Below are 22,746 nucleotides of genomic sequence, written 5' to 3'. Positions count from 1 at the left end.
AACCATATGAACCATAGGAACCACAGGAATCATAGGAACCACAGGAACCACAGGAACCATAATAACCATAGGAACCACAGGAACCATAGGAACCACAGGAACGTTAGTAACCACAGGAACCATAGGAACAACAGGAACCATAAGAACCATAGGAAGCACAGGGACCACAGGAACCATAGGAACCACAGGAACCACAGGAACCATAGGAACCACAGGAACCATAGGAAGCATAGGAACCACAGGAACCACAGGAACCATAGGAACCACAGGATCACAGAAACCATAGGAACCGCAGGAACCATAGGAACCACAGGAAGCACAGGAACCATAGGAACCACGGGAGCCACAGGAACCATAGGAACCACAGGACCACAGAAACCGTAGGAACCACAGGAACCATAGGAACCACAGGAACCATAGGAACCACAGGAACCACAAGAACCATAGGAACCACAAGAACCATAGGAACCACAAGAACCATAGGAAGCACAGGAACCATGGGAGCCACAGGAACCACAGGAATCACAGAAACCACAAGAACCATAGGAACCACAGGACCACAGAAACCATAGGAACCACAGGAACCATAGGAACCACAGGAACCATAATAACCATAGGAACCATAGTAACCACAGGAACGATAGTAACCACAGGAACCATAGGAACCATAGGAACCACAGGAACCACAGGAACCATAGGAACCACAGGAACCATAGGAACCATAAGAACTATAGGAACCACAGGAATCATAGGAACCACAGGAACCATAATAACCATAGGAACCACAGGAACCATAATAACCATAGGAACCATAGGAACCACAGGAACGATAGTAACCACAGGAACCATAGGAACAACAGGAACCATAAGAACCACAGGGGCCACAGGAACCATAGGAACCACAGGAACCATAGGAACCACAGGACCACAGAAACCATAGGAACCGCAGGAACCATAGGAACCACAGGAACCATAATAACCATAGGAACGATAGTAACCACAGGAACCATAGGAACAACAGGAACGATAGGAACCATAGGAACCACAGGAACCAAAGGAACTACAGGAACCATAGGAACCACAAGAACCATGGGAACCACAGGAACCATAAGAACCATAGGAAGCACAGGAACCACAGGAACCATGGGAACCATAGGAACCACAGGAACCATAGGAACCACAGGAACCATAGGAACCATAGGAACCACAGGAACCATAGGAACCACAGGAACCATAGGAACCACAGGAACCATAGGAACCACAGGAACCATAATAACCATAGGAACCATAGTAACCACAGGAACGATAGGAACCACAGGAACCATAGGAACCATAGGAACCATAGGAACCACAGGAACCATAATAACCATAGGAACCATAGGAACCACAGGAACCATAGGAACCATAGGAACCATAGGAACCACAGGAACCACATGAACCATAGGAACCATAAGAACTATAGGAACCACAGGAATCATAGGAACCACAGGAACCATAATAACCATAGGAACCACAGGAACCATAATAACCATAGGAACCATAGGAACCACAGGAACGATAGTAACCACAGGAACCATAGGAACAACAGGAACCATAAGAACCACAGGGACCACAGGAACCATAGGAACCACAGGAACCATAGGAACCACAGGACCACAGAAACCATAGGAACCGCAGGAACCAAAGGAACCACAGGAACCATAATAACCATAGGAACGATAGTAACCACAGGAACCATAGGAACAACAGGAACGATAGGAACCATAGGAACCACAGGAACCAAAGGAACTACAGGAACCATAGGAACCACAAGAACCATAGGAACCACAGGAACCATAAGAACCATAGGAAGCACAGGAACCATGGGAACCATAGGAACCACAGGAACCATAGGAACCACAGGAACCATAGGAACCATAGGAACCACAGGAACCACAGGAACCACAGGAACCATAGGAATCACAGGAACCATAGGAACCACAGGAACCATAGGAACCATAAGAACTATAGGAAGCACAGGAACCATATGAACCATAGGAACCACAGGAATCATAGGAACCACAGGAACCACAGGAACCATAATAACCATAGGAACCACAGGAACCATAGGAACCACAGGAACGTTAGTAACCACAGGAACCATAGGAACAACAGGAACCATAAGAACCATAGGAAGCACAGGGACCACAGGAACCATAGGAACCACAGGAACCACAGGAACCATAGGAACCACAGGAACCATAGGAAGCATAGGAACCACAGGAACCACAGGAACCATAGGAACCACAGGATCACAGAAACCATAGGAACCGCAGGAACCATAGGAACCACAGGAAGCACAGGAACCATAGGAACCACGGGAGCCACAGGAACCATAGGAACCACAGGACCACAGAAACCGTAGGAACCACAGGAACCATAGGAACCACAGGAACCATAGGAACCACAGGAACCACAAGAACCATAGGAACCACAAGAACCATAGGAACCACAAGAACCATAGGAAGCACAGGAACCACGGGAGCCACAGGAACCACAGGAACCACAGGAATCACAGAAACCACAAGAACCATAGGAACCACAGGACCACAGAAACCATAGGAACCACAGGAACCATAGGAATCACAGGAACCATAATAACCATAGGAACCATAGTAACCACAGGAACGATAGTAACCACAGGAACCATAGGAACCATAGGAACCACAGGAACCACAGGAACCATAGGAACCACAGGAACCATAGGAACCATAAGAACTATAGGAACCACAGGAATCATAGGAACCACAGGAACCATAATAACCATAGGAACCACAGGAACCATAATAACCATAGGAACCATAGGAACCACAGGAACGATAGTAACCACAGGATCCATAGGAACAACAGGAACCATAAGAACCACAGGGGCCACAGGAACCATAGGAACCACAGGAACCATAGGAACCACAGGACCACAGAAACCATAGGAACCGCAGGAACCATAGGAACCACAGGAACCATAATAACCATAGGAACGATAGTAACCACAGGAACCATAGGAACAACAGGAACGATAGGAACCATAGGAACCACAGGAACCAAAGGAACTACAGGAACCATAGGAACCACAAGAACCATGGGAACCACAGGAACCATAAGAACCATAGGAAGCACAGGAACCACAGGAACCATGGGAACCATAGGAACCACAGGAACCATAGGAACCACAGGAACCATAGGAACCATAGGAACCACAGGAACCATAGGAACCACAGGAACCACAGGAACCATAGGAAACATAGGAACCACAGGAACCATAGGAACCACAGGAACCACAGGAACCATAGGAACCACAGGAACCATGAAACGTTTTCTTCTCTGTGGTATAATTAGTACAATTAGTCTTTCCTGTACTCACTGCAGCCCAACATTCCAGTTCTGCCAACCCCTCTGTGAATAGTCATTTCATGACACATTTCCTAAATATTTTGTGTCTCAAAGCTCCTCTATTGTGTGCCAACAATCCCCCCCTCCATTATGTTACATTGTTGGATCCTCCTAGCTTGTTGTTACTGGAGGAAGGTGGAGGATGGGTGTTGTAAAAAAATAAAGAAACGCTCCAGATCTCTAATGATGAACCGTCACGCATCAGGTGCTTTATCTATTTTGCAGGTTAAAGGGGTACTCCGCTGCAACAAACTGTTCCGAACGCTGGAGCAGGCGCCGGGAGCTTGTGACGTCATAGCTCCGTCCCCTCATGACATCATGCCCCGCCCCCTCAATGCAAGTCTAAGGGAGGGGGTGTACCAGCTGTCACACCCCCTCCCATAGACTTGCATTGAGAGGGCGGGTGTGATGTCATGAGGGGGCGGGACTATGTCATCACAAGCTCCCCAAAGAATAGGGGATAAGATGTCTGATTGCGGGGTCCCGCCGCCGTAGACCCCCACGCCATCTCAGCTGTGGCACCCCAGACATCCGGTGCACGGAGCTCTAAACGAATGTTGGGTGAAGCAGGGAGATCGCGGGGGTCCCCAGCGGCGGTACCCCGTGATCAGACATCTTATCTCCTATCCTTTGTTTTTTTAATTTCTTTTCTGTCTGACCACAGTGCTCTCTGCTGACACCTCTGTCCATGTCAGGAACTGTCCAGAGTAGGAGCAAATCCCCATAGCAAACTTATGCTGCTCTGGACAGTTCCTGACATGGACAGAGGTGTCAGCAGAGAGCACTGTGGTCAGGCAGAAAGGAAATTCGAAAAGAAAATAACTTCCTGTGGATCATAACAGCAGCTGATAAGTACTGGAAGGATTAAGATTTTTTTAATAGAAGTAATTTACAAATCTGTTTAACTTTTTTTTCCAGTGGAGTACCCCTTTAACTTAACCCCTTTAAATGCAAACACACAAGCAAAAAATCTTAAACGCAAAAGAAGGACCCAGGCCAGCACAGTGCAACGTATATCGGCACTTTGCGATTTCATGAATATTTAGAATATATCGCTATATATTCGTAATGACAAATATTCGTTTTTTTGTTCTTCACAGTGAACATCAAAACAATGAAGTGATCTCATCCCTCCCTGCTACTAACTTGTGGTCTGAAGAAGGCTCCAATATTATTTACTGTGTGAGTCGGATCGCGAATATTTCGTATACGCGAATATGCAAATAATCGTGAATATCGGCACTTCCAGAGGACACTGATCCCTCCCTTCTTTTAGCTTTAGATAGGGTAGGTGGGTAGTTTAGTATATAGGTTGTAGTGCAAGCGCGCTATACGAGTTTCATTACGATTTTCGCAGGAAAAAAAAGTGACCAAACATAGCGAATATGCAAATTTCGCAAACATAGGATGAATATTCGTCCGTATATTTGCGAAGTTGAATATGGCCCCTGACGCTCATCACTAGTTATCAGTAATCTGTGCAGGAGGTCGCTCCATCCATTGAGATAGGTGGGGTGCAGGGCAGGAGATCGCGATGTTCGCGAAATTCGAATATTCGCTATGTTCATTCACTTTTTATTCGCATGGAAAATTCGCAAAAAAATTTGCATGTGAAAGAAAAACAAACAAAAAGAAAAGAATATTCGTCATTACGAATATAAAGCACTATATTCTAAATATTCGTGAGATCGCGAAGGGCCGATATTCGCGATAAAATTTGCATTACGAATATTGGTGCTCAACACTAATGAACGGTACAACTGTCTGTGTCATTAACTTAGTTACATTGTGTTTGTCTAGAATTGCGACTCGGAGAATAAATTAATACATTTCGGTAATTCCAAAGGGGTCTCTTACTTCATACAACTGTATTTCCTAATTCTTAAACCAAGAAGATTAAAATGAATAAAACTGCAAACACTTTACGATAAAAACATCTCCAAGTATTTGATATTGTCAGCGTTCGTATATGAGGCAGAATATTTGGGCCTCGCGGATTCTCTTTGATGGGCGATGAAGCCGACTCGGACCAATTATCGTAATTCCTGATCACTTTCCATGCGTCTCAATTAATTTCACCATCTTTGGAGCCGTTCTACTTATTTCTCCTACAAATAATAGCAAATCCTCCGCATACAGGAACATTTTAGTATTTTCATTATCCCAGATCACATCCTTTTATGTCTCTTCTCCCCAAGTGTCAGGGCGAACAGCGATATTCAGGTGTTATTCAGCAGTGAACTGGTTAATATCAGTATCATGTCAGTGTAACTGGTGGCTAAGGACAATAAGGAGTTAAGGATCATTGGTGACCTAGGGTAGAGTAGGGGTAATATAATGGGGTAAATAAATGTAAGGATCCCTGGTAGAGGTCAGTGGAAGGGTTAATGCTACACATCTAGGGTCCAGTGGTTGTTCACCTGCTGGAACTTATTGTTTCTAATATGAACTGATCATAGAGATGAGTGCAGGGAGGGGATAGAGAGCACTGTGCAGCTGTAACTGTATGACCACTGAATTCTATCTATCTATCTATCTATCTATCTATCTATCTCATATCTATCTATCTATCTCATATCTATCTATCTATCTATCTCATATCTATCTATCTATCTATCTATCTCATATCTATCTATCTATCTCATATCTATCTATGTCATATCTATCTAACTATCTATCTATCTCATATCTATCTATCCATCTATCTCATATCTATCTATATCATATCTATCTCATATCTATCTATCTATCTCATATGTATCTCATATCTATCTATCTATCTATCTATCTCATATCTGTCTCCTATCTATCTCAAATCTATCTATCTCATATCTATCTATCAATCTATCTATCCATCTCACATCTATCTATCTATCTAATATCTATCTATCTATCTCATATCTATCTGTCTCATATCTATCTATCTATCTCATATCTATCTATCTCATATCTATCTATCTATCTATCTATCTATCTATCTCATATCTATCTATCAATCTATCTATCCATCTCACATCTATCTATCTATCTAATATCTATCTATCTAATATCTATCTATCTCATATCTATCTATCTCATATATATCTATCTATCTATCTATCTCATATCTATCTATCTCATATCTATCTATCTATCTATCTATCTCATATCTATCTATCTCATATCTATCTATCTCATATCTATCTATCTATCTATCTATCTATCTATCTCATATCTATCTATCTATCTATCTATCTCATATCTATCTCATATCTATCTATCAATGACATTTTTTTTCAGCCCAACGCCGTTCCACGCGGAATTTGACATGGAATTTGCACGGAATTTGAGCAGAAATTCCGTTTAAAGAAAAAAAAGATAAATTCTAATCGGTGGTTGTCGTCCAGCAAAAAAAAAATAATAATAATAAAAAAAAAAAAACAGTTTCCTCCTATAATTCTGCGCGGAATTCCGCATCAATTCTATGCAAATTCCACACAGAAAAAAAATGGAAACTCCGCGGCAGAATTTGTAAGTGAGAATTCCGCGCCAATTCCTCAGTGTCTAGTTTTTCCCATAGCGATCAATCACATTACAAGAGCTCGTAAGATATGAACGCTGAGCTCTGATTGGTTACTGTGGGTTTCCGGCTGATTGATAAATCTCCCCCAATGTCTCCATTATATTGTACAGTAACAATTATTCTAGAAGGATTTCCCCTCATCCTTCGGCGGCCATCGCTCCTCTATCTTACTCTTTCCTGTAACTTTGCTCGCTACTCGTATGCGGATTCCTGGCGAGCATCCTAGTTACTAGGCAGCCGCTCGCACTTTCGGTTTCCATGGTGATTTTGTCATGATGTAAATTTCAGAGTACGCAGGAGAGGTGAGAGAGAACGACGGGGAGGGCGATAAAACTATACACGGGAGGAAATCCGGGCGCTGAACCGGCAGAAAGACGAGCGCGGTCACTATAGGGTTAATAGTGTATCGTACTGACCGCGCCGAACATCGATGGGAAGCAGATTAATAGATCACAATGTATCCAGAGCGATGAGAAAAGTGACAAAATAAAACCGCCAACTATGTCACCGCCGTACCTGCATTCCTGCGCTCTCACCTCCGTCATCACATCCACTTAAAGGGCCAGGCAGGGAGAAACCGCCAAATAATGCAAAAGTGCGGCTGAAAAAGTCTGCAACTACCTGCGTCTCACCCCAAATTATTCTACCCAATTAATAACCAATAGAACACTATAAACTATCACTAAACTTCTCACCACCTAGACACCAGGGATATACTCTACACCCCAACACCTAGACACCAGGGATATACTCTACACCCCAACACCTAGACACCAGGGATATACTCTACACCCCAACACCTAGACACCAGGGATATACTCTACACCCCACCACCTAGACACCAGGGATATATAACCTACACCCCACCACCTACACACCAGGGATATATATCCTACACCCCACCACCTACACACCAGGGATATATAACCTACACCCCACCACCTACACACCAGGGATATATATCCTACACCCCACCACCTACACACCAGGGATATACTCTACACCCCACCACCTACACACCAGGGATATATAACCCACACCCCACCACCTACACACTAGGGATATATAACCTACACCCCACCACCTACACACCAGGGATATACTCTACACCCCAACACCTAGACACCAGGGATATACTCTACACCCCAACACCTAGACACCAGGGATATATAACCTACACCCCAACACCTACACACCAGGGATATATATCCTACACCCCACCACCTACACACCAGGGATATATATCCTACACCCCACCACCTACACACCAGGGATATATAACCTACACCCCACCACCTACACACCAGGGATATATATCCTACACCCCACCACCTACACACCAGGGATATATAACCTACACCCCACCACCTACACACCAGGGATATACTCTACACCCCACCACCTACACACCAGGGATATATAACCCACACCCCACCACCTACACACTAGGGATATATAACCTACACCCCACTACCTACACACCAAGGATATATAACCCACACCCCACCACCTACACACCAGGGATATATAACCTACACCCCACCACCTACACACCAGGGATATATAACCTACACCCCACCACTTACACACCAGGGATATATAACCTACACCCCACCACCTACACACCAGGGATATATAACCTACACCCCACCACCTACACACCAGGAATATATAACCTACACCCCACCACCTACACACCAGGAATATATAACCTACACCCCAACACCTACACACCAGGAATATATAACCTACACCCCAACACCTACACACCAGGGATATATTACCTACACCCCACCACCTACACACCAGGGATATATAACCTACACCACACCACCTACACACCAGGGATATATAACCTACACCACACCACCTACACACCAGGGATATATAACCTACACCCCAACACCTAGACACCAGGGATATATAACCTACACCCCAACATCTAGACACCAGGGATATATAACCTACACCCCACCACCTACACACCAGGGATATATATCCTACACCCCACCACCTACACACCAGGGATATATAACCTACACCCCAACATCTACACACCAGGGATATATAACTGTTACGCCGAGCGCTCCGGGTCCCCGCTCCTCCCCGGAGCGCTCACGGCGCCTCTCTCCCTGCAGCGCCCCGGTCAGTCCCGCTGACCGGGAGCGCTGCACTGACATGGCCGTTGGGGATGCGATTCGCACAGCGGGACGCGCCCGCTCGCGAATCGCATCCCAAGTCACTTACCCGTCCCGGTCCCCTGCTGTCATGTGCTGGCGTGCGCGGCTCCGCTCTCTAGGGCGCGCGCGCGCCAGCTCTCTGAGACTTAAAGGGCCAGTGCACCAATGATTGGTGCCTGGCCCAATTAGCTTAATTGGCTTCCACCTGCTCCCTGACTATATCTGCTCACTGCCCCTGCACTCCCTTGCCGGATCTTGTTGCCTTGTGCCAGTGAAAGCGTTTAGTGTTGTCCAAAGCCTGTGTTACCTGAACTCCTGCTATCCATCTTGACTACGAACCTTGCCGCCTGCCCCGACCTTCTGCTACGTCTGACCTTGCCTCTGCCTAGTCCTTCTGTCCCACGCCTTCTCAGCAGTCAGCGAGGTTGAGCCGTTGCTAGTGGATACGACCTGGTTGCTACTGCCGCAGCAAGACCATCCCGCTTTGCGGCGGGCTCTGGTGTACACCAGTAGCCTCTTAGAACCGGTCCTCCAGCACGGTCCACGCCAATCCCTCGCTGACACAGAGGATCCACTACCTGTAAGCCGAATCGTGACAGTAGATCTGGCCATGGATCCCGCTGAGGTGCCGCTGCCAAGTCTCGCTGACCTTCCCACGGTGGTCGCTCAGCAATCGCAGCAGATTGCCCAACAAGGACAGCAGCTGTCGCAGTTGACCGCCATGTTACAGCAACTTCTGCCTCTGCTACAGCAGCAACCATCTCCTCCGCCAGCTCCTGCACCTCCTCCGCAGCGAGTGGCCGCTCCTAGCCTCCGCTTGTCCCTGCCGGACAAATTTGATGGGGACTCTAGACTCTGCCGTGGATTTCTGTCCCAATGTTCCCTGCATATGGAGATGTTGTCGGACTTGTTTCCTACAGAATGGTCAAAGGTGGCGTTCGTAGTGAGCCTTCTTTCAGGAAAGGCCTTGTCTTGGGCCACACCGCTCTGGGACCGCAATGATCCTGCCACAGTCCAGTCCTTCTTCGCTGAAGTCCGGAGTGTCTTCGAGGAACCAGCCCGAGCTTCTTCTGCCGAGACTGCCCTGCTGAACCTGGTCCAGGGTAATTCTTCAGTGGGCGAGTACGCCATCCAATTTCGTACTCTTGCTTCCGAATTATCATGGAATAATGAGGCTCTCTGCGCGACCTTTAAAAAAGGCCTATCCAGTAGCATCAAGGATGTGCTGGCCGCACGAGAGATTCCTGCCAACCTGCAAGAACTTATCCATTTGGCCACCCGCATTGACATGCGTTTTTCTGAGAGACATCAGGAGCTCCGCCAGGAAAAAGACTTAGATCTCTGGGCACCTCTCCCACAGCATCCTTTGCAGTCTACGCCTGGGCCTCCCGCCGAGGAGGCCATGCAAGTGGATCGGTCTCGCCTGACCCAGGAAGAGAGGAATCGCCGTAGGGAAGAAAATCTTTGTCTGTACTGTGCCAGTACCGAGCATTTCTTGGTGGATTGCCCTATCCGTCCTCCACGTCTGGGAAACGCACGCACGCACCCAGCTCACGTGGGTGTGGCGTCTCTTGGTTCAAAGTCTGCTTCTCCACGTCTCACGGTGCCCGTGCGGATTTCTCCTTCTGCCAACTCCTCCCTCTCAGCCGTGGCCTGCTTGGACTCTGGTGCCTCTGGGAATTTTATTTTGGAGTCTTTGGTGAATAAATTCCGCATCCCGGTGACTCGTCTCGTCAAGCCGCTCTACATTTCCGCGGTCAACGGAGTCAGATTGGATTGCACCGTGCGTTACCGCACAGAACCCCTCCTGATGTGTATTGGACCCCATCACGAAGTGATTGAGTTCTTCGTCCTTCCCAACTGTACCTCTGAGGTCCTCCTCGGTCTGCCATGGCTCCGGCTTCATTCTCCCACCCTTGACTGGACCACCGGGGAGATCAAGAACTGGGACTCTGCCTGTCATAGGAAGTGCCTCTCCCCCCCTCCCAGTCCCGTCAGGCAAGCCTCAGTGCCTCCTCATGGCCCCCGTCCTTGTGTCACCCTGCCCCATGCCAGGCTTCACCCTCTCTCCCCATTCCCACTCCTGCTGTACTGCCTGCCTTTGAGGAAACCCTCCAATCATTCCCGGTGTCCTCATCCCATGGGAAGCAGTTACCGGACAAAGAAAGGGGGAGACCTAAGGGGGGGGGGTACTGTTACACCCCATGTTGTTACCTCCCAGACACCAGGGATGTATAACTTACTCCCCCATGTCCCTACCTCCTAGACACCAGGGATATATAACCTACTCCCCCATGTTCCTAACACCTATACACCAGGGATATATAACCTACTCTTTCATGTTCCTACCTCCTAGACACCAGGAATATTTAACATACTGTTTCTACCTCCTAGACGCCAGGGATATATAACTTACTCCCCCATGTTCCTGCCTCCTAGGCACCAGAAATATAAAACCTATTCCCCATGTTTCTACCTCCTAGACACCAGGGATATATAACCTACTCCCCCATGTTCCTAACACCTATACACCAGGGATATATAACCTACTCTTTCATGTTCCTACCTCCTAGACACCAGGAATATTTAACATACTGTTTCTACCTCCTAGACGCCAGGGATATATAACTTACTCCTCCATGTTCCTACCTCCTAGACACCAGGGATATATAACTTACTCCCCCATGTTCCTACCTCCTAGACACCAGGGATATGTAACCTACTCCCCCACATTCCTAACCCTACACACCAGGATATATAACCTATACCCCCACCTCCATACCCTCTGGATACAAAGGATATACAGTATAACCTACTCTACCACTTGTACACCACATTATATAACCTACAAATAACAGGAGCCCCTGTCAGATAATCAGTGTCACCTGTCGAGAGCTTTACTGTTATGGCTGATAGTCGTATATCTCCCACTAGAATCTCGTCTTGTCTTTGTCTTTTCCTGAAGGTGAAACTCCTGACTAGCGCATTAAATTGTAAAGTAAATGATCAGGGATCGGTGAACAGGAGAGAAGGATGAAGCCCAGGCCTTATTATTAGCTCTCAGACTCCATTCCTCACATCCCTGGTGGGCTCCTGCTGCTCTGTGTGAGAAGCTGAAAGACGACTTTGCACTTTCTTAAGCTGTAACAGGAAATCTCTTACATGGGATTATCAGGGAAAAAGCACCAGGGCTGAGCGATTAACCCTAATATCACACTCATTATGGAAGGTCTCTGACTGTGACAGCTCCGCAGCGCACAGTGGTGACAATACAGAAATCCATCATCTAAGATGTACAGAGAGGTTCTTATTATTATCCTGCAGAAAATAGTTTCACTAAAATTGATAAAACACAAAAAAAAAAAACACTGGTAATAATAATACCAATAAGTGTCTTCCAGTTACTGTAAAAAAAACGAATAAATATTGCCACATAAATAGTAATATAATAACCAAAATGATGCCCCCACGTACAAGAATATAACTTCTATAATACTGCTCCTATATATAAGACTATAACTACTATAAACTGCTCCTATATACAAGAATATAACTACTATAATACTGTTCCTATATACAAGAATATAACTACTATAATACTGCTCCTATATACAAGTATATAACTACTATAATACTGCTCCTATGTACTAGAATATAACTACTATAATACTGCTCCTATGTACAAGAATATACCTACTATTACACTGCCTCCTATATACAGGAATATAACTACTATAATACAGTTCCTATATACAAGAATATAACTACTATAATACTGCTCCTATATACAAGAATATAACTACTATAATACTGCTCCTATATACAAGAATATAACTACTACATTACTGCTCCTATATACAAGAATATAACTACTATAATACTGCTCCTATATAAAAGAATATAACTACTATAATACTGCTCCTATATACAAGAACATAACTACTACATTACTGCTCCTATATACAAGAATATAACTACTATAATACTGCTCCTATATACAAGAATATAACTACTATAATACTGCTCCTATATACAAGAATATAACTACTATAATACTGCCTCCTATATACAAGAATATAACTACTATAATACTGCTCCTATATACAAGAATATAACTACTATAATGCTGCTCCTATATACAAGAATATAACTACTATAATACTGCTCCTATATACAAGAATATAACTACTATAATACTGCCTCCTATATACAAGAATATAACTACTATAATACTGCTCCTATATACAAGAATATATCTACTATAATACTGCTCCTATATACAAGAATATAACTACTATATTACTGCTCCTGTCACGATGCCGGCTGGCAGGTAGTGGATCCTCTGTGCCAGAGAGGGATTGGCGTGGACCGTGCTAGTGGATCGGTTCTAAGTCACTACTGGTTTTCACCAGAGCCCGCCGCAAAGCGGGATGGTCTTGCTGCGGCGGTAGTGACCAGGTCGTATCCACTAGCAACGGCTCAACCTCTCTGACTGCTGAAGATAGGCGCGGTACAAGGGAGTAGACAGAAGCAAGGTCGGACGTAGCAGAAGGTCGGGGCAGGCAGCAAGGATCGTAGTCGGGGGCAACGGCAGGAGGTCTGGAACACAGGCTAGGAACACACAAGGAAACGCTTTCACTGGCACAATGGCAACAAGATCCGGCGAGGGAGTGAAGGGGAAGTGAGGTATAAATAGGGAGTGCACAGGTGAACACACTAATTGGAACCACTGCGCCAATCAGCGGCGCAGTGGCCCTTTAAATCGCAGAGACCCGGCGCGCGCGCGCCCTAGGGAGCGGGGCCGCGCGCGCCGGGACAGGACAGACGGAGAGCGAGTCAGGTACGGGAGCCGGGATGCGCATCGCGAGCGGGCGCTACCCGCATCGCGAATCGCATCCCGGCTGGAGACGGTATCGCAGCGCACCGGGTCAGTGGAGCTGCCCGGAGCGCTGCGGTAGCGAGAGAGAAGCGAGCGCTCCGGGGAGGAGCGGGGACCCGGAGCGCTCGGCGTAACAGTACCCCCCCCCTTGGGTCTCCCCCTCTTCTTAGAGCCTGAGAACCTGAGGAGCAGACTTTTGTCTAGGATGTTGTCCTCAGGTTCCCAGGATCTCTCTTCAGGTCCACAGCCCTCCCAATCCACCAAAAAGAACTTTTTTCCTCTGACCGTCTTGGAGGCCAGTATCTCTTTCACTGAGAAGACGTCAGAAGAACCGGAGACAGGAGTGGGAGAAACTAATTTGGGAGAGAAACGGTTGATGATGAGTGGTTTAAGAAGAGAGACATGAAAGGCATTAGGAATACGGAGAGAAGGAGGAAGAAGAAGTTTGTAAGAGACAGGATTAATTTGGCACAAGACTTTGAAGGGACCAAGATAGCGTGGACCCAGTTTGTAACTGGGGACACGAAAGCGGACATATTTAGCGGAGAGCCATACCTTGTCTCCGGGAGCAAAAATGGGGGGAGCTCTTCTTTTCTTATCGGCAAACTTTTTCATGCGAGATGAAGCCTGTAAAAGAGAAACTTGGGTCTCTTTCCATATGGTGGAAAGATCACGAGTCACTTCATCTACAGCGGGCAAACCAGAGGGCAAGGGAGTAGGGAGGGGGGGAAGAGGGTGACGGCCGTACACCACGAAAAATGGGGATTTGGAGGAAGATTCAGAGACTCTAAAGTTATACGAGAATTCGGCCCATGGTAGAAGATCTGCCCAATCATCCTGGCGGGAGGAAACAAAATGTCGTAAATAATCACCCAAGACCTGGTTAATTCTTTCTACTTGTCCATTGGATTGAGGATGATATGCAGAAGAAAAGTTTAATTTAATCTTGAGTTGTTTACAGAGAGCCCTCCAGAATTTTGACACGAATTGGACGCCTCTATCCGAGACTATTTGTGTGGGCAACCCGTGAAGACGAAAAATGTGTACAAAAAATTGTTTAGCCAACTGAGGCGCTGAAGGAAGACCAGGAAGAGGGATGAAATGTGCCATCTTGGAGAATCGATCAACGACCACCCAAACAACAGTGTTGCCACGGGATGGGGGTAGGTCTGTAATAAAATCCATACCAATCAGAGACCAAGGCTGTTCGGGGACAGGCAGAGGATGAAGAAAACCAGCGGGCTTCTGGCGAGGAGTCTTATCCCGAGCACAGACAGTGCAGGCTCGCACAAAGTCCACGACATCCGTCTCCAGAGTCGGCCACCAATAGAAGCGAGAGATGAGTTGCACAGATTTCTTGATGCCTGTATGACCTGCGAGATGGGAGGAGTGACCCCATTTGAGGATTCCGAGGCGTTGGCGTGGAGAGACGAAGGTCTTTCCTGGAGGAGTTTGCCTGATGGAGGCTGGAGAAGTGGAGATCAGGCAGTCAGGAGGAATGATGTGTTGCGGAGAGAGTTCAACTTCCGAGGCATCCGAGGAACGAGAGAGAGCATCGGCCCTAATGTTCTTATCGGCAGGCCGAAAGTGAATTTCAAAATTAAATCGGGCAAAGAACAGAGACCACCTGGCCTGGCGAGGATTCAGCCGTTGGGCAGACTGGAGATAGGAGAGGTTCTTGTGATCGGTGTAAATAATAACAGGAAATCTTGATCCCTCCAGCAGATGCCTCCATTCCTCAAGTGCTAATTTAATGGCTAGAAGTTCTCGATCCCCGATGGAGTAGTTCCTCTCCTCCGGAGAGAAGGTCCTAGAAAAAAAACCACAAGTAACAGCATGCCCGGAAGAATTTTTTTGTAGAAGGACCGCTCCAGCTCCTACAGAGGAGGCATCAACCTCCAATAGGAAGGGTTTAGATGGGTCAGGTCTGGAGAGCACGGGAGCCGAAGAAAAGGCAGACTTGAGCCGTTTAAAGGCGTCTTCCGCTTGAGGAGGCCAAGACTTGGGATTGGCATTTTTTTTGGTTAAAGCCACGATAGGGGCCACAACGGTAGAAAAATGTGGAATAAATTGCCTGTAATAATTGGCGAACCCCAAAAAACGTTGGATAGCACGGAGTCCGGAGGGGCGTGGCCAATCTAAGACGGCAGAGAGTTTGTCTGGATCCATTTGTAGTCCCTGGCCAGAGACCAAGTATCCTAGGAAAGGAAGAGATTGGCATTCAAACAGACATTTCTCTATCTTGGCATAAAGTTGATTGTCACGAAGTCTCTGAAGAACCATACGGACATGCTGGCGGTGTTCTTCTAGATTGGCAGAAAAAATCAGGATATCGTCCAGATATACAACAACACAGGAGTATAAGAGATCACGAAAAATTTCATTAACAAAGTCTTGGAAGACGGCAGGGGCGTTGCACAGGCCAAAGGGCATGACCAGATACTCAAAGTGTCCATCTCTAGTGTTAAATGCCGTTTTCCATTCATCCCCCTCTCTGATGCGGATGAGATTATAAGCACCTCTTAAGTCCAGTTTGGTAAAGATGTGGGCACCTTGGAGGCGATCAAAGAGTTCAGAGATGAGGGGTAGAGGGTAGCGGTTCTTTATCGTGATTTTATTAAGACCGCGGTAGTCAATGCAAGGGCGTAGAGAGCCATCTTTTTTGGACACAAAGAAAAATCCGGCTCCGGCAGGAGAGGAGGATTTACGGATAAAGCCTTTTTTTAAATTTTCCTGGATGTACTCCGACATAGCAAGAGTCTCTGGGGCGGACAGAGGATAGATTCTGCCCCGGGGTGGAGTAGTGCCTGGGAGGAGGTCAATAGGACAATCATAAGGCCTGTGAGGAGGTAGAGTCTCAGCTTGTTTTTTGCAAAAAACATCCGCAAAGTCCATATAGGCCTTAGGGAGACCGGTTACAGGGGGAACCACAGAGTCACGGCAAGGGGTACTGGGAACCGGTTTTAGGCAGTCCTTGAAACAAGAGGGACCCCAACTCTTGATCTCCCCAGTGGACCAATCCAGGGTTGGGGAATGGAGTTGAAGCCAGGGTAGTCCAAGGAGGATTTCGGAAGTGCAATTGGGGAGGACCAAAAATTCAATCTTCTCGTGATGAGGTCCGATGCACATTAGAAGGGGCTCCGTGCGGAAACGTATGGTACAATCCAATCTTTCATTGTTTACACAATTGATGTAGAGGGGTCTGGCGAGACTGGTCACTGGGATGTTGAACTTGTTGACGAGAGAGGCCAAAATAAAATTTCCTGCAGATCCGGAATCCAAGAAGGCCATAGTAGAGAAGGAGAAGGCAGAGGCAGATATCCGCACAGGCACAGTAAGACGTGGAGAAGCAGAGTAGACATCAAGGACTGTCTCACCTTTGTGCGGAGTCAGCGTACGTCTTTCCAGGCGGGGAGGACGGATAGGACAATCCTTCAGGAAGTGTTCGGTACTGGCACAGTACAGACAGAGATTCTCCATGCGGCGTCGTGTCCTCTCTTGAGGTGTCAGGCGAGACCGGTCGACCTGCATAGCCTCCACGGCGGGAGGCACAGGAACGGATTGCAGGGGACCAGAGGAGAGAGGAGCCGGGGAGAAAAAACGTCTTGTGCGAACAAAGTCCATATCCTGGCGGAGCTCCTGACGCCTTTCGGAAAAACGCATGTCAATGCGAGTGGCAAGATGGATGAGTTCATGTAGGTTAGCAGGGATTTCTCGTGCGGCCAGAACATCTTTAATGTTGCTGGATAGGCCTTTTTTAAAGGTCGCGCAGAGGGCATCATTATTCCAGGATAATTCTGAAGCAAGAGTACGGAATTGTACGGCGTACTCGCCAACGGAAGAATTACCCTGGACCAGGTTCAACAGGGCAGTCTCAGCAGAAGAGGCTCGGGCAGGTTCCTCAAAGACACTTCGAATTTCTGAGAAGAAGGAGTGTATAGAGGCAGTGACGGGGTCATTGCGGTCCCAGAGCGGTGTGGCCCATGACAGAGCTTTTCCAGACAGGAGGCAGACTACGAAAGCCACCTTAGACCTTTCAGTAGGGAACTGGTCCGACATCATCTCCAAGTGCAGGGAACATTGGGAAAGAAAGCCACGGCAGAATTTAGAGTCCCCATCGAATTTATCCGGCAAGGATAGTCGTAGACCAGAAGCGGCCACTCCCTGCGGAGGAGGTGCAGGAGCTGGCGGAGGAGATGATTGCTGAAGCTGTGGTAGTAGCTGCTGTAGCATCACGGTCAGTTGAGACAGCTGTTGGCCTTGTTGCGCTATCTGTTGTGACTGCTGGGCGACCACCGTGGTGAGGTCGGCGACAACTGGCAGAGGAACTTCAGCGGGATCCATGGCCGGATCTACTGTCACGATGCCGGCTGGCAGGTAGTGGATCCTCTGTGCCAGAGAGGGATTGGCGTGGACCGTGCTAGTGGATCGGTTCTAAGTCACTACTGGTTTTCACCAGAGCCCGCCGCAAAGCGGGATGGTCTTGCTGCGGCGGTAGTGACCAGGTCGTATCCACTAGCAACGGCTCAACCTCTCTGACTGCTGAAGATAGGCGCGGTACAAGGGAGTAGACAGAAGCAAGGTCGGACGTAGCAGAAGGTCGGGGCAGGCAGCAAGGATCGTAGTCGGGGGCAACGGCAGGAGGTCTGGAACACAGGCTAGGAACACACAAGGAAACGCTTTCACTGGCACAATGGCAACAAGATCCGGCGAGGGAGTGAAGGGGAAGTGAGGTATAAATAGGGAGTGCACAGGTGAACACACTAATTGGAACCACTGCGCCAATCAGCGGCGCAGTGGCCCTTTAAATCGCAGAGACCCGGCGCGCGCGCGCCCTAGGGAGCGGGGCCGCGCGCGCCGGGACAGGACAGACGGAGAGCGAGTCAGGTACGGGAGCCGGGATGCGCATCGCGAGCGGGCGCTACCCGCATCGCGAATCGCATCCCGGCTGGAGACGGTATCGCAGCGCACCGGGTCAGTGGAGCTGCCCGGAGCGCTGCGGTAGCGAGAGAGAAGCGAGCGCTCCGGGGAGGAGCGGGGACCCGGAGCGCTCGGCGTAACAGCTCCTATATACAAGAATATAACTACTATAATACTGCTCCTATATACAAGAATATAACTACTATAATACTGTTCCTATATACAAGAATATAACTACTATAATACTGCTCCTATATATAAGAATATAACTACTATATTACGTCTTCTATATACAAGAATATAACTACTACAATACTGTTCCTATATACAAGAATATAACTACTATAATACTGCCCCTATATACAAGAATATAACTACTATAATACTGCTCCTATATATAAGAATATAACTACTATATTACGGCTTCTATATACAAGAATATAACTACTACAATACTGTTCCTATATACAAGAATATAACTACTATAATACTGCTCCTATATATAAGAATATAACTACTATATTACGGCTTCTATATACAAGAATATAACTACTACAATACTGTTCCTATATACAAGAATATAACTACTATAATACTGCTCCTATATACAAGAATATAACTACTATAATACTGCTCCTATATACAAGAATATAACTACTATAATACTGCTCCTATATACAAGAATATAACTACTATAATACTGCTCCTATATACAAGAATATAACTACTATAATACTGCTCCTGTATTCAAGAATATAACTACTATAATACTGCTCCTATATACAAGAATATATCTACTATAATACTGCCCCTATATACAAGAATTTAACTACTATAATACTGCTCCTATATACAAGAATATAACTACTATAATACTGCCTTCTATATACAAGAATATAACTACTATAATACTGCTCCTATATACAAGAATATAACTACTATAATACTGCTCCTATATACAAGAATATAACTACTATAATACTGCTCCTATATACAAGAATATAACTACTATAATACTACCTCCTATATACAAGAATATAACTACTATAATACTGCTCCTATTTACAAGAATATAACTACAATAATACTGCTCCTATATACAAGAATATAACTACTATAATACTGCTCCTATATACAAGAATATAACTACTATAATACTGCTCCTATATACAAGAATATAACTACTATAATACTACCTCCTATATACAAGAATATAACTACTATAATACTGCTCCTATTTACAAGAATATAACTACAATAATATTGCTCCTATATACAAGAATATAACTACTATAATACTGCTCCTATATACAAGAATATAACTACTATAATACTGCTCCTATTTACAAGAATATAACTACAATAATACTGCTCCTATATACAAGAATATAACTACTATAATACTGCCTCCTATATACAAGAATATAACTACTATAATACTGCTCCTATATACAAGAATATAACTACTATAATACTGCTCCTATACACAAGACTATAACTACTATAATTCTATCTATAACTACTATAATACTGCTTCTATATACAAGAATATAACTACTATAATACTGCCTCCTATATACAAGAATATAACTACTATAATACTGCTCCTATGTACAAGAATATAACTACTATAATTCTGCTACTATAATACTGCTCCTATATACAAGAATATAACTACTATAATACTGCTCCTATATACAAGAATATAACTACTATAATACTGCTCCTATATACAAGAATATAACTACTATAATACTGCTCCTATATACAAGAATATAACTACTATAATACTGCTCCTTAAATCCAGGAATATGTGGGTATCATCTGTGTATGTAGCAGCATATTTGATGAGTTGATAATGAAGTCATTTACCCTTAGTTCCGGTGAGTGGCGGTATAGTAATAATGACCTTTGTAATGGTTTTGGTTTCCTAACTGGCCGGGACGTCGGTGATTGTTACATCAGCGGGGGGTATAGGGGGCTGTGGAGGTGAATCCTCGGGGAGATGTAGATGAGATCCTCAGTGAGAGCGATGTCTCTGATCACATATATAAAGTCGGAGTGGTTTCTTGTAGGGAGCCTGGCACGGTGCCACGTCTAATGGAACGTGGCAATTAGGTCATCTGTAACTCGGTTAATAGACTGTTATAAGCCAAGATCCTGCACAAGGGGAAAACATTCACGTCTCTATATCATGGTGGGATCTGGGGTCTGCCCCTCAGACAATACCCCATATACTGTACCTGCCCCTCAGACAATACCCCATATACTGTACCTGCCCCTCAGACAATACTCCATATACTGTACCTGCCCCTCACACAATACTCCATATACTGCACCTGCCCCTCACACAATACTCCATATACTATATCTGCCCCTCAGACAATACCCCATATACTGTACCTGCCCCTCAGGTAATACTCCATATACTGTACCTGCCCCTCACACAATACTCCATATACTGTACCTGCCCCTCAGACAATACTCCATATACTGTACCTGCCCCTCAGACAATACTCCATATACTGTACCTGCCCCTCACACAATACTCCATATACTGTACCTGCCCCTCACACAATACTCCATATACTGTACCTGCCCCTCAGACAATACCCCATATACTGTACCTGCCCCTCAGACAATACTCCATATCCTGTACCTGCCCCTCAGACAATACTCCATATACTGTACCTGCCCCTCAGACAATACTCTATATACTGTACCTGCCCCTCACACAATACTCCACATACTGTACCTGCCCCTCAGACAATACTCCATATACTGTACCTGCCCCTCACACAATACTCCATATACTGTACCTGCCCCTCACACAATACTCCATATACTGTACCTGCCCCGCACACAATACTCCATATACTGTACCTGCCCCTCACACAATACTCCATATACTGTACCTGCCCCTCTCACAATACTCCATATACTGTACCTGCCCCTCAGACAATACCCCATATACTGTACCTGCCCCTCAGACAATACCCCATACACTGTACCTGCCCCTCACACAATACCCCATATACTGTACCTGCCCCTCAGACAATACCCCATATACTGTACCTGCCCCTCAGACAATACCCCATATACTGTACCTGCCCCTCACACAATACTCCATATACTGTACCTGCCCCTCACACAATACTCCATATACTGTACCTGCCCCTCACACAATACTCCATATACTGTACCTGCCCCTCACACAATACTCCATATACTGTACCTGCCCCTCAGACAATACCCCATATACTGTACCTGCCCCTCAGACAATACCCCATATACTGTACCTGCCCCTCAGACAATACCCCATATACTGTACCTGCCCCTCAGACAATACTCCGTATACTGTACCTGCCCCTCAGACAATACTCCATATACTGTACCTGCCCCTCAGACAATACCCTATATACTGTACCTGCCCCTCACACAATACCCCATATACTGTACCTGCCCCTCACACAATACCCCATATACTGTACCTGCCCCTCACACAATACCCCATATACTGTACCTGCCCCTCACACAATACCCCATATACTGTACCTGCCCCTCACACAATACCCCATATACTGTACCTGCCCCTCACACAATACTCCATATACTGTACCTGCCCCTCACACAATACTCCATATACTGTACCTGCCCCTCACACAATACTCCATATACTGTACCTGCCCCTCACACAATACTCCATATACTGTACCTGCCCCCCACACAATACTCCATATACTGTACCTGCTCCTCACACAATACTCCATATACTG

At 46.0% G+C, this 22,746-nt stretch overlaps 1 protein-coding gene across 1 annotated transcript; it reads left to right on the top strand.

Moving 5' to 3' along the window:
- The first annotated feature begins 1,089 nt into the window (after positions 1-1,089).
- LOC130357533 (sericin-1-like) lies at positions 1,090-1,437 on the top strand. The gene has a single exon (XM_056560227.1). The coding sequence runs from the start codon at positions 1,090-1,092 to the stop codon at positions 1,435-1,437; it is 348 nt and encodes a 115-aa protein (XP_056416202.1).
- The last annotated feature ends 21,309 nt before the right edge of the window (positions 1,438-22,746 follow it).

This window comes from Hyla sarda, chromosome 2 (genome assembly GCF_029499605.1).
Source record: "Hyla sarda isolate aHylSar1 chromosome 2, aHylSar1.hap1, whole genome shotgun sequence".
Taxonomy (NCBI): Eukaryota; Metazoa; Chordata; class Amphibia; order Anura; family Hylidae; genus Hyla; species Hyla sarda.
This window is presented reverse-complemented; position numbering and strand designations above follow the sequence as displayed.